The sequence below is a fragment of the Triticum dicoccoides genome, chromosome 5A, assembly GCF_002162155.2.
Source record: "Triticum dicoccoides isolate Atlit2015 ecotype Zavitan chromosome 5A, WEW_v2.0, whole genome shotgun sequence".
In the NCBI taxonomy this organism is placed as follows: domain Eukaryota; kingdom Viridiplantae; phylum Streptophyta; class Magnoliopsida; order Poales; family Poaceae; genus Triticum; species Triticum dicoccoides.
Window position 1 is genome coordinate 310,807,772 of NC_041388.1, and position 14,436 is coordinate 310,822,207.

Here is a 14,436-nt window from a genome sequence, read left to right on the forward strand (position 1 = left end):
TAAAGTGACAAGTGACTAATGTGGTCTTCAAAACCTAGTATGACAAAGGCATTCACATATGTCATTTTCTTTGCTGCCGGTTTAGTGCAATTTTCAATTTTCGATGGACAGCGTACTATCGAAGGAAGAAGATGACCAACATAATTTTCGATGTAATTTTTTGTATTGATCATTTTGTGTCAAATTATTTTTTTTCTATCTATCGTAATTAGCTGTTTTTCTTAATAATTATCAAATCTAATATGCGATTTGGGTGTATTTTGTAGAAAAACACATAGATCCAAACACACCCAAACAAAACTTGTCGAAAGAAGCGGCCGCCTCCAGCGTGGCAGCCGGCAGGGGAACCTTGGAATGCACACTAGCGAGAGGCCGGCCCCAACGTCACCAACCGGTTCAGTTCAATCCAGCAAAAACAATTTCAATTTCAAATTTCCTCCTCCTCCTCCTCCTCCGCCGCAGCCGCATCCACCAGCGCCAAACCCCCACGGGAGCCGGCCACGGGCCCAAACCCTAACGAAATCCGCAGGCCGCCGCCGTCCCCCGTCCAGCCCGGTGCCCGGATCCGATGGGGTTCGTGGATCCGGCGGCGCCGCTGCTCGCCACGTGCGGCGGCGACACGGTGAAGCTCTTCGACGTCACGGTGGAGTCCGGCGACCCCTGCGTCCTCGCCTACTCCCCCGCTCCCGGCCACCCCGTCAACGCCGTCAAGTGGAACCACACCAGTCAGTAACCATCTCCCTCCCCCCAGCTCGCTCGCTGCCCTCTCTCACCCCCGTTCTCAGATCTCCCCAATTCGCTTGCTTTGCGTCTACGCGAGGATCTCCGTGTGCGAGCTAGAGCTTCGATCCTTTCGTCGTTGTCTTGCGTGCCATCAGCCTCTAGCGTTGTCACCGAGTTTTCAATCTTTTGGGACGGTAATATAAGTTATTTGCCTAAATTTCTCATCCTATAGACCCAGGATCAAAATGTAGCTCATATAGCTATGCTTCCTAACGGTATGTGGACGGGATAAACAAAAGGTATTTTGGAGATATCAACATTGATGGATGGATCTACTCGGTTTGCCAACAGTAATTTTTGTTGTTTGTAAGAGCTCTGTTTGCTCAAAAGACAATAACTGACGAAGAAATAGTATCAGTACTGTTGCATCTCATGATATACACAACAACAGATACTTTTCCGAGTATTATTATATTTATAATTACACACTCCATTACTATCAGCTGCCTATTGATGCATGATTACAGTGATTATACAACCACTATTTTCTGCTATAGTGATGAGCTAGTCTGCAGTTTCATTTCACTTGGCTTGTTCCATAGACCTTGCATTTTGCATTTCTATGCACGTGAATTTGGGTTGTGTTCATGGTTGCTGGTTTCTTTGCAGTGCAATTCTTATAATAGCTCCTTGTAATTCCTAGGTCCTGTTTGAGAGGGATATCATCCTGCAGAAGCTAGCTTCTGTAAAAAAAGGTAGTGGAGAGGTTCTTCACCTTCCTTGTACGTTGAACCCTAGAAGACACATTTGAGGAGTTGCCACATCTTTTTTAGATGAGTTTGGAGTCCCCCCAGATAGGGCCTTGAAATAGCATATTATCTGTTCCGTAGGAAAGCTATTCCTAGGTCCTGTTGATTTGCAAATTATTTGTTTAGTCATGTGGCATTACTTGTAGTACAACAACCTCGAGCAATCAAACTAAAATTTTAACTTCCAATCTTCCCATGATCAATTGTCATGGTCTGTAGTTGTTTTTGTTGTTGTTGTAGGAGGTTGGCAAGATGCAGTGTGCATCCTTCATGCCCTTTTTTGGTTTTGTATTAAATCTCAATGAAGTATACATAATGCATATTAGGGAAAACATGATATCTATAAAGTTATAACGATGTTCTTGTATTTTAATCTTAGTGCAATGTTTGTTATGTCACTCTTGAGTCTAATGATGTGTTTCCTGAATTGACTAAGTTTTCTTACAAGAAGTTTAAACTCATTATCTTAATGAAATGGTTCCATAATCTAATTGCATAATGAATCTAAGTAATAACACCAACTCATTGCCGTATTAAACCTGCAGATCTAATCGTAGCAAGTGCTGGGGATGATAAAAAGATCTCATTGTGGCATAAAAAGGGTCAAAATGTAGGACAGCTACCGACATCAACTGTTGATCGTGGGGATGACATTGAGGTATCAGTGCATTCTTATGATTTTGTGCTCACGTCTTTAACTGTCAGACATGTGTGGTAGTCATTTTCATGTAACATTCTGTTGCTAATTCGTGTAGCAGTTCCAATTTCGTCTGTCATTTATTTGTATGACAGGCCTGCAGTTTCAGCTGCCTGTCCATTGATGTTGTTGCATAGGTATCTTGTTGCTTCAAATGAGCAGTTTGGTAATACAACCAAAAGGTGTACCTAATATTGTTTGCTCTGGCAGCAATGCAACAACCAGACTTACAGTGATACCGATACCTTTTATAGCATTGTTTCTGTTACTGGCTTGTTCTATTATATACCCATGATGTAAGTTTAAAAGCATGCTTGTTTTTTTTCTGCCTCTTTACTCTACAAAAACAGCTTTATTTTACTCTCTAACTTGAAATACGGTAATGGGGCTTTCACTTATTTTCTCATACCCCATGATATGTACCAGCTGCCTTTCTGTACTAGACAATCGGCCGATGACATCTTGAATATATTATTTCCTATATATAAGCTGGGGCTGAGCACGACAAATTGTATTTTCTTGGCAGGAATCCATATATTCCATCAGTTTTAGCAACAAAGGTTCTCGATATCTTTGTTCTGGTGGGAGTGGCCATATTGTTAGGATATGGGATTTGCAACGGAAGAGATGTATCAAATGGCTAAGTGGTCACACTGACACCATTACTGGTGTAATGTATAACTGCAAAGATGAACATTTGGCATCAATAAGCATGAAGGGCGACCTGATTCTTCACAATCTTGCTTCTGGAGCACGTGCTGCTGAACTTAGTGATCCAAATGGACAGGTAATATATATATTTTTTGTAAATGACAATGCCTCACAGTATGCTCTAGCTATACTGGAATTCTGGAAATTTTGATTCTGACCTTATGAGCTTTCTTTTATTTTTTTCTGCAAGGCCAGGTTTTGAGAGTGCTCGATTATTCACGTAATAGTAGGCATATATTGGCGACAGCAGGCGATGATGGTTCTGTGCATCTTTGGGATACAACCGCGAGGACTCCAAAGGTAAGCAATATTGCCTTGGTAACTAGTTAGGTTCTACTCCCTCCGTTCCAAAATAGATGACCCAACTTTGTACTAAAGCTAGTATAAAGTTGGGTCATCTATTTTGGAACGGAGGGAGTACCTGTTATTCTAGTGTTCACCCTATGACATGGGTGTTCCCATTTTGTTGTATTTAATGCCAAAGTAGAATGCAGGATTGAGATAGCAAAAATATGTGAAAAGGGAAAGTTGAGTTTCAATACCTCTCTAAACTTTGAATGTATGCTTGCCGACAACGTGTATTATAGATCATTTTCCTTTCTTGCACTTCAATCATCTTTTTCTGAAGAACAATGAACGTACATTTCATCCTCAGCTTCCTTTGCAGTCTGTCCCTTTGTGATGATGATTTTGATATGAAAGTTATGTTGCCGTATCGCCTTATCTGAGATTCTCTTCATTTCTTGGAGAAACTTCTGACAGGAGCTTCATTTGAAGTTTCAAGTTTGACAAGTTAGATTGAAGGAAACTGATGCAGATACACCAAGGATTTTTGTAGTATTTAGCAAAGCTGAGATCAAGATTCACTATTTGTTGATTGACATCTTCTATATCTAAATAACTAGCCCCCACTAACCTATTTCTCTCAACATTCAAGCATGCCACCTCATCACACAACATGCATGGAGAGGGCCCACCCTCACTAACCTATTTCTTTAAACATGCAAGCATGCCACATTATCATGCAACATGCATGGGAAAAGACTCACCTCAACATGCAAACATGCATGGGAATTTCCATCCTATCGTGATATTTATATTTAATAAATAGTATACAACTGTACAATAATCAAACACAATAAGTCGTATGTATTTTCAGTTCTAGCTCTCTCCAAATATTCATGTTTCATACAAGGAATCTCATTGAAATAAGTTGCAAACTATCCCGCAACAACGTGCGGGGTATCATCTAGTTAGTAAAACTGCTTGCTTCACTGTTTAGTGTAAAAGGTTGAGATTAGTTATGTGAACTGTTCTTGCTGTTTATGACTTGATGTGTTAACCTGGATTTATCATGGTGTATTTGTGCTTTCTTCAATGCTACTCTTGAATCGACTAATGCCTTGTGCAGGTCTCATGGCTGAAGCAACATTCTGCACCCACAAGTGGTGTTTGTATCTCACCCTCCAGTGACAAGGTTTATTTTAGTATTATGCTTGGCGTTTGAAGTTTGATTTTTTTTACTGGCCATAAATAATCTTTATCATATTTGGTTCATTTAGATAATTGCTACAGTTGGCCTCGATAAGAAGCTATACACACTCGATTCTGCATCAAGAAGAGCAACACACACTATTCCTCATGATGCCCCTTTCTCATCATTGGCATATAATGATGATGGCACAATATTGGCAGCTGGCACAAATAGTGGGCGTGTGGTATTCTATGATGTTCGGGGCAAACCCCAGCCATTGACAATTCTTCGTGCATACAATAGCTCAGAGGTGGGGAACCTTACATGTCTCTTTTCCTCATTGGTGCCCTGCGATTTATTGTTTACATAGAAATGCTGTTCTCTGGTGGATATATGTACACATATTGGTGCAACACTTCCAGTTGTATAAAAGTATGCCAACTACCACTGTTCAATATTTTATTAGTTCAGCGCAGATGATTAACAAAAGCGCTGCCTCTGGTTATAGCGTATGCTGCACCATAATAAGAGAACAAATTGTTCATTCCTTTTGAAAATGGAAACCTGCATGGAGATGGAATTGTATGAACAATGTTGCTGGTCAAATTTAATAAACTTAATATTAACAATAGCATTTCTACTTCTTAGTCTATGCTTAAATGTTATTTCTAACTCTCATATTGTATGTAAATCTGTAAAACAACAACAACAACAACATAGCCTTTGGTCCCAAACAAGTTGGGGTAGGCTAGAGGTGAAACCCATAAGATGTCGTGACCAACTCATGGCTCTGGCACATGGATATCAAGCTTCCACGCACCCCTGTCCATAGCTAGTTCTTTGGTGATACTCCAATCCTTCAGGTCTCTCTTAACGGACTCCTCCAATGGCATTCTCCGCACGCTTTAGCCGTCCGCTATGCACTGGAGTTCCTGGAGGCCTGTGCTGAATATGCCCAAACCATCTCAGACGATGTTGGACAAGCTTCTCTTCAATTGGTGCTACCCCAACTCTAGCTCGTATATCATCATTTTGTAAATCTGTAAAACATGTTTCGCAAATCAATTCGCTATTTTGTTCTTGTGCGCTCAATGTTGGGAATAATATTAGTGACTTTCATATATTTTATAATTTGTTATGCTTGCACAGAAATTTATGCACTTTGCAGAGTCCCTGTTTGTGAAATTTGATAGCTTCCTAGTTAAACAAGGTTAAAAGACTGCCATGGGCTTTGATGTGTAACTGTTTAACAAGTTCCATTATATCTGCTCTCTTGAGTTGTTTAACATTTTCGAATTTACATTGCTTTCCAGGCTGTGACAAGTTTATGCTGGCAACGGGCAAAGCCTGTCATTGTTAGCGAGAACAGTTCTTCAGAAGTTGCCCTTCTGGGGGGAACTAGTGAAGATTCTATTCTTATGCCAGATCCTTTGCCTTCAGCAACACCTTCAACTTTTCCATCTGGAGCAGGCATTACGAGTCTTCGCTCTTCTTTGACAGGGAACACAAGTGGATTTCTTTCCACTTCAAAATCTTCTACTGCAGAGGAAACTCCATATAGGGCCCGTCCATTGTCTGGTGGACCATTATCAAAGCTACAGGCTCCTCGTGGCAACTTCAGTATAAAGGATGATATGGACGTATTTTCTCCACTTGTTGATGTCCAGCCTTTCACACCATCCAGCAACAGCTGGTGGGATGAGCACGGGAGTGATGAAGCAAAAAAAGATGATAAATCTGGAGATAAGAAATTATCAGCAACTAGGAAGTTCCAGTATATGGAAGGGAACAGTGAGCCACATCCAATCTCGGACTGGAGGTCTAATTCCGTTTCAAGACAGGTTTCTTTCTTCTGGAAAACCTATTATTGTTTCGACCACTACAAATCTGTTGTCAGATTTTTTACGATGGCAAATCGAACGTTTTTCATGACAAATTATGTGCTCTGAGGATGGCAGGTTCAGTTGGTGAGCATGACAAATCTGCCTCAGTTCAGTTTTTGTCAGAAAATTGCCGTGCTTGCAAGCTAAATTTACCATCATCGTGCCAATATAAATTGCCATGAAAAACGTCAGATTTGCCATGCCTAAAAATTTGACGTCAGATTTGTAGTGTTTTCATATTATTTTCACTGTCTCTGTTCTCTGTCATCTCAGGATGCCAATTGAGCCTTCTTAACTTTGTTCTGCAGGATGGCGCCTCATCTGCGAGTAGCTCACCCGTGCCATCATGGAAGAGTGAACCATCTATCTCCCCACCAGAATCATCAACTGGAAATGCATTGCCCGACAGGCTAACACATCGTCAACAAATCTCACGCTTTGGGCAATCAGCCTTTCAGACTGGCAGTTTGGCGTTTGCAGGTTTACAGGATTCAGCTTCATCCACCAGTCTCTCATTGAAAGGTTCTCTAACAAGTAACATTTTAATGAACTTACAAAACAAGGGCATCTTGAGCAATGCGCAGTCTTCCCTAGAGACATCATCTGGTAGCCTACAGGCTTCAGTTTCCTCATCCTTTATGTCCAAGACCGTGCCATCGGTGAATTCTGATTTGCCAGGAGCAGCACTTCCCAAATCCGCATGGAAACCCTCAACTTTGACTGATAGATTGAGCACATCCTCTGTTTTTAGTGAAGGGTTAGCTTCAGCATTTGGTTCGCCAAAATCAAAGAAGACTGGAGCAGAAACAAAAGATGAACTGCTTACTAGTCTATTATCAAGACAGGAGGCACCAATGACCTCTTCGTCTGGAAGCCTTCTAGCAAGCAACGTAAGAATTATTTGTTAATTTTTTGACTTAAAAATGTAAACACAACTATTTACTAATGGAGTGTCCATATGCAATTTTATTAGGGGGTGGTGCCACCTCAATTGCCAACCTCAGGTTCGTCAGCTGATCAACAGGGAGCTTCTTCATTCTCCCTTCAGTATGTTCAGCGCATGCTCGAGGAATCTCTCGGATCGGTTCACAAGTCTATACATGAGGATGTGAGAAATCTCCACATTGAACTTCTAAGACAGTTTCACATGCAGGAGGTAAGAAAACTGTAGGTTCTGTTTTGTGTAGTTGCTTTGTGGCCTTGTTCTTTCTTGTTGTCAATTGCAAGCACCACTGTCAGAAATTATCGTTGTTTTTTATTGTGTGGCGTACACTACTGTCCTTGCTAATGGTATCTAGCTGTATCAACCCATGTATCACCATCATCACCTGTTGGTAAATGCAATTCAAAACATCAGCATTCAACATGACAACTTGGCAAACACATGCAGCTCTTGGTATTATCTCAAAATCACCTATATGTAGTTAGCCAAAACAGGATTTTCAACATAGTATACTCTAGAGTTACTGGTATGGCATGCATCATTTTCTTGACCTAGGCAAACTGAACGTTTTCGTGTATTTGGAAACTTGGCCAACTCGTGGCAAGAGTCCACTATGCGAGTGATAAGATCCCTGGTGTTTATCGTTCTACCAGTTGCCTTTATTTTAATAATGCATCTTACTACCTCTCTCTCAGTTTACAGGGCGTGCGCGTGCCCCTAGGTCGTCAATTTGACCGACCTAATACAGGTCATATATTACAAAAAATATATCAATATAAACTTCAGAAGTTCTATTTTCAAACCGTATAATTTTTGTGTTATATAGTTTATATTAAGATGATAAAATTGGTAACCTAGGTATACGCGTAGGACTTGTAAACTGAAACGGAGGTAGTACTATTATTTGGTGCTTTTGTTCCTTTTGACACAATTGTTACTACCAGGTCAGTTCAGCCCATGGAATGGAGAATTTATTAGATTGTTCAGTTGTGCTAGTTAAGTTTAGTACATGTATTTAACATAACGAACTTTTCCGCAACAAGCAGATGGAAACATCTGGCGTTATGAACTTGGTCCTGGAGAAGCTGGAAGGCCTGACCAAGGAAGTGCAGCAACTGAGAAGGGAAAACCAGCAGCTCCGGCATCAGCTTCTCTGATTTGTAGTTCTGGTGATCAATTTGATATCGTTGTCCATTGTGGAAGAGTGCAATCCTCGCTGGATTCCGGGAATGGCTTGGCGTTGGCGACGGCGATTGATTCTTATATTTGGTGTTTGTTTAGTTGATTCTTTTTGGAGCAAGTTTGTCTAGCCCAGGAAATTCATTTTAGACACGGTTGTACATAGCATCTTTCAGTTTAGAAGCATCTTGTTTATTTTTTGTTTTATTGTTTGTTTGCTTGCATATCCCTCAACTTTCTTTCCTTAGGATTCATATGTAGTTTTCATAGGAAAGTTTTCATCCACTCTAACCTTGCGTGAAGATCCTATGTTTTTCTTGCGCACAATCAATCGTCCAAACTAACTATGTAGTATTGAAAAGACATACTGCTATATTCTCTGTCTATAATTCATGAGAATCAAAGAGACCCTTGGAGAAATCATCTGAACTAGAGAAGCCTTTATATACAGCTGCGATGTTGGTGTGAGCAAACTGATGCATTAATCAAAGAGACCCTTGGAGAAATCATCTGAACTAGAGAAGCCTTTATATACAGTTGCGATGTTGGTGCGAGCAAACTGATGCATACTTATAATACCTGGTCTAAAGTGCAATAAGCTGCATCTTACCCCTTTCCTTTATATATATACTCCCTTCGTAAAGAATATAGAGCGTTTAGATCACTACTCCGAGTAATTCATATTCTTACCTAATATTAAAGGGAGAAGTGTTTTTGTCAAAAAAAAAAATCATATGTCATTGGGTTTGCCCCTACTTTTGGTCGAAATTATAGTGATTGCCACTGCCAAGTGAAACAACTGTTCACACAGTTGCTTTGTCCGTTTGACCGTCACTTGATTTTTTTCGTATGTCACCCCCACCCGGGCCAATCTCACCACCTCCATGTTGGAAATATGCCCTAGAGGCAATAATAAATTAGTTATTATTATATTTCCTTGTTCATAATAATCGTTTATTATCCATGCTAGAATTGTATTGATAGGAAACTCAGATACATGTGTGGATACATAGACAACACCATGTCTCTAGTAAGCCTCTAGTTGACTAGCTCGTTGATCAATAGATGATTACGGTTTCCTGACCATGGACATTGGATGTCGTTGATAATGGGATCACATCATTAGGAGAATGATCTGATGGACAAGACCCAATCCTAAGCCTAGCACAAGATCGTGTAGTTCGTATGCTAAAAGCTTTTCTAATGTCAAGTATCATTTCCTTAGACCATGAGATTGTGCAACTCCCGGATACCGTAGGAATGCTTTGGGTGTACCAAACGTCACAACATAACTGGGTGGCTATAAAGGTGTACTGCGGGTATCTCAGAAAGTGTCTGTTGGGTTGGCACGAATCGAGACTAGGATTTGTCACTCCGTGTAAACGGAGAGGTATCTCTGGGCCCACTCGGTAGGACATCATCATAATGTGCACAATGTGACCAAGGAGTTTATCACGGGATGATGTGTTACGGAATGAGTAAAGAGACTTGCCGGTAACGAGATTGAACGAGGTATCGGGATACGGACTATCGAATCTCGGGCAAGTATCGTATCGATAGACAAAGGGAATTGAATACGAGATTGATTGAATCCTCGACATCGTGGTTCATCCGATGAGATCAACGTGGAGCATGTGGGAGCCAACATGGGTATCCAGATCCCGCTGTTGTATTGACCGGAGAGTTGTCTCGGTCATGTCTACATGTCTCCCGAACCCGTAGGGTCTACACACTTAAGGTTCGGTGACGCTAGAGTTGTAGAGATATTAGTATGCGGTTAACCGAAAGGTGTTCGGAGTCCCGGATGAGATCCCGGGCGTCACGAGGAGTTCCAGAATGGTCCGGAGGTAAAGATTTATATATATGAAGTCCAGTTTCGGCCACCGGGAGAGTTTCAGGAGTCATCGGTATTGTATCATGACCACCGGAAGGGTCCCGGGGGTCCACCGGGTGGGGCCACCTATCCCGAAGGGCCCCATGGGCTGAAGGGCGTGGGAACCAGCCCCTGGTGGGCTGGTGCGCCCCCCTTGGGCCTCCCATGCGCCTAGGGTTGGAAACCCTAAGGGGTGGGGGCGTCTCCACTTGGCTTGGAGGCCAAGCCACCCCTAGGGCTGCCGCCCCCTCCCTAGATGGGATCTACAAGGGGCCGGCGCCCCCCTAGGCCCCTATATATAGTGGAGGGGAGGGAGGGCAGCCGCACCTGAAGCCCTGGCGCCTCCCTCCCTCCCGTGACACCTCTTCCTCCCCGCTTGTGCTTGGCGAAGCCCTGCCGGGATCCCGCTACTTCCACCACCACGCCGTCGTGTTGCTGGATCTCCATCAACTTCTCCTTCCCCCTTGCTGGATCAAGAAGGAGGAGACGTCTCCGCTCCGTACGTGTGTTGAACACGGAGGTGCCGGCCGTTCGGCGCTAGGATCATCGGTGATTTGGATCACGACGAGTACGACTCAATCAACCCCGTTCTCTTGAACGCTTCCGCTTAGCGATCTTCAAGGGTATGAAGATGCACTCCCTCTCTCTCTCGTTGCTAGATGATTCCATAGATTGATTTTGGTGATGCGTAGAAAATTTTAAATTTCTGCTACGTTCCCCAACAGTGGCATCATGAGCTAGGTCTATGCGTAGTTTCTATGCACGAGTAGAACACAAAGTAGTTGTGGGCGATGATTTGTTCAATTTGCTTGCCGTTATTAGTCTTATCTTGATTCGACGACATTGTGGGATGAAGCGGCCCGGACCGACCTTACACGTACGCTTACGTGAGACAGGTTCCACCGACTGACATGCACTCGATGCATAAGGTGGCTGGCGGGTGTCTGTCTCTCCCACTTTAGTCGGATCGGATTCGATGAAAATGGTCCTTATGAAGGGTAAATAGCAATTGGCATATCACCATTGTGGTTTTGCGTAGGTAAGAAACGTTCTTGCTAGAAACCCATAGCAGCCACGTAAAACATGCAACAACAATTAGAGGACGTCTAACTTGTTTTTGCAGGGTATGCTATGTGATGTGATATGGCCAAAAGGATGTGATGTATGAGATTGATCATGTTCTTGTAATAGGAATCACGACTTGCATGTCGATGAGTATGACAACCGGCAGGAGCCATAGGAGTTGTTTTAATTTATTTATGACCTGCGTGTCAATGAAAATGTCATGTAATTACTTTACTTTATTGCTAACCGTTAGCCATAGTAGTAGAAGTAATAGTTGGCGAGGCAACTTCATGAAGACACGATGATGGAGATCATGATGATGGAGATCATGGTGTCATGCCGGTGACGAAGGTGATCATGCCGCGCCTCGAAGATGGAGATCAAAAGGCGCAAGGTGATATTGGCCATATCATGTCACTTTATGATTTGCATGTGATGTTTGTCATGTTTACATCTTATTTGCTTAGAACGACGGTAGCATAAATAAGATGGTCCCTCGCTGAAATTTCAAGAAAAGTGTTCCCCCTAACTGTGCACCATTGCGAAGGTTCGTTGTTTCGAAGCACCACGTGATGATCGGGTGTGATAGATTCTAACGTTCGCATACAATGGGTGTAAGCCAGATTTACACATGCGAAACACTTAGGTTGACTTGACGAGCCTAGCATGTACAGACATGGCCTCGGAACACGGAAGACCGAAAGGTCGAACATGAGTCGTATAGTGGATACGATCAACATGAAGATGTTCACCGATGATGACTAGTCTGTCTCACGTGATGATCGGACACGGCCTAGTTGACTCGGATCATGTATCACTTAGATGACTAGAGGGATGTCTATCTAAGTGGGAGTTCATTGAATAATTTGATTAGATGAACTTAATTATCATGAACATAGTCAAAAGGTCTTTGCAAATTATGCCGTAGCTCACGCTTTGGTTCTACTGTTTTAGATATGTTCCTAGAGAAAATTTAGTTGAGAGTTAACAGTAGCAATTATGCGGACTGGGTCCGTGAACTGAGGATTGTCCTCGTTGCTGCACAGAAGGGCTATGTCCTTAATGCACCGCTCAGTGCGTTGAACCTCGAGCGTCGTCTGTAGATGTTGGGAAACATCTGACATACATGTTTTGATGACTACGTGATAGTTCAGTGTATAATACTAACGGTTTAGAATTGTGGCACCAAAGACATTTTTGAAACGTCGCAGAACATATGAGATGTTCCAAAGACTGAAATCGGGATTTCAGACTAGTGCCCACGTCAAGAGGTATGAGACCTCTGACAAGTTTCTTAAGCCTGCAAACTAAGGGAGAAAAGCTCAATCGTTGAGCATGTGCTCAGATTGTCTGAGTACTACAATCGCTTGAATCGAGTGGGAGTTAATCTTCCAGATGAAATAGTGATGATTCTCCATAGTCACTGCCACCAAGCCATTGGAGCTTCGTGATGAACTATAACATATCAGGGATAGACATGATGATCCTTGAGAAACTCGCGATGTTTGACACCGTGAAAGTAGAAATCAAGTAGGAGCATCAATTGTTGATGGTTAAACCACTAGTTTCAAGAAGGGCAAGGGAAAGAATGGATACTTCATGAGACGGCAAATCAGTTGCTGCTCTAGTGAAGAAACCCAAGGTTGAACCAAACCCGAGACTAAGTGCTTCTGCAATGAGGGAACGGTCACTGAAGCAGAACTACCCTAGATACTTGGTAGATGAGAAGGCTGGCAAGGTCGACAGAAGTATTTTGGAAATACGTTATATTAATGTGTAATTTACTAGTACTCCTAGTAGCACCAGGGTATTAAAATATCGGTTCAGTTGCTAAGTGTTAGTAACTCGAAATAAAAGGCTACGGAATAAACTGAGACTAGCTGAAGGTGAGATGATGATATGTGTTGGAAGTGTTTCCAAGGTTGATGTGATCAAGCATCGCATGCTCCCTCTACCATCGAGATTGGTGTTAAACCTAAATAATTGTTATTTGGTGTTTGCGTTGAGCATAGACATGATTGGATTATGTTTATCGCAATACGGTTATTCATTTAAAGAGAATAATGGTTACTCTGTTTATTTGAATAATACCTTCAATGGTCTTGCACCTAAAATGAATGGTTTATTGAATCTCAATCGTAGTGATACACATGTTCATGCCAAAAGATATAAGATAGTAATGATAGTACCACATACTTGTGGCACTGCCATTTGAGTCATGTTGGTATAAAACGCATGAAGAAGCTCCATGTTGATGGATCTTTGGACTCACTCATTTTTGAAAAGATTGAGACATGCGAACCATGTCTATTGGTAGATATGCATGAAGAAACTCCATACAGATGGATCATTTGGACTCACTTGATTTTGAATCACTTGAGACATGCAAATCATACCACATGGGCAAGATGACTGAAAGGCCTCGTTTTCAATAAGATGGAACAAGAAAGCAACTTGTTGGAAGTAATACATTTGATGTGTGCAGTCCAATGAGTGCGGAGGCACGCAGTGGATATCGTTATGTTCTTACTTCATAGATGATTTGAGTAGATACTGAGTATATTTACTTGATGAAACACAAGTCTGAATTATTGAAAGGTTTAAGTAATTTCAGAGTGAAGTTGAAGATCGTCGTGACAAGATGATCAAATGTCTATGATATGATCATAGAGATGAATATCTGAGTTACGAGTTTGGCACACAATTAAGACATTGTGGAAATTGTTTCACAACTAATACCGTCTGGACCACCATAGTGTGATGGTGTGTCCGAACATCACAACTGCACCCTATTGGATATGGTGCATACCATGATGTCTCTTATCGAATTTCCACTATTGTTTATGGGTTAGGCATTAGGGACAACCGCACTCACTTTAAATAGGGCACCACACAATTCCGTTGAGACGACACCGTGCGAACTATGGTTTAGAGAAACCTAAACTGTCGTTTCTTGAAAGTTTGGGGCTGTGATGCTTATGTGAAAAGGTTTCAGGCTGATAAGCTCGAATCCAAAGCGGATAAATGCATCTTCATAGAATACCCAAAACAGTTGGGTATACCTCCTATTTTAGATCCG

General features: G+C 42.0%; 1 protein-coding gene across 2 annotated transcripts; it reads left to right on the top strand.

Annotated features, from left to right (window-relative positions):
- Positions 1-421: 421 nt before the first annotated feature.
- On the top strand, positions 422-8,721 carry LOC119301173 (protein NEDD1-like). 2 transcript variants are annotated; one of them, XM_037578084.1, is made up of 11 exons: positions 668-725; positions 1,427-1,478; positions 2,078-2,190; positions 2,756-3,016; positions 3,136-3,240; positions 4,352-4,417; positions 4,503-4,724; positions 5,728-6,255; positions 6,606-7,187; positions 7,271-7,453; positions 8,287-8,721. In XM_037578084.1, the coding sequence occupies exons 4-11, from the start codon at positions 2,903-2,905 to the stop codon at positions 8,395-8,397; spliced, it is 1,911 nt and encodes a 636-aa protein (XP_037433981.1). In that variant the 5' UTR covers positions 668-725; positions 1,427-1,478; positions 2,078-2,190; positions 2,756-2,902; the 3' UTR covers positions 8,398-8,721. The 2 variants fall into 2 exon arrangements, with proteins under 2 accessions (XP_037433980.1, XP_037433981.1); XM_037578083.1 differs by lacking the exon at positions 1,427-1,478 and having other exon boundaries at positions 422-725.
- Positions 8,722-14,436: the final 5,715 nt, after the last annotated feature.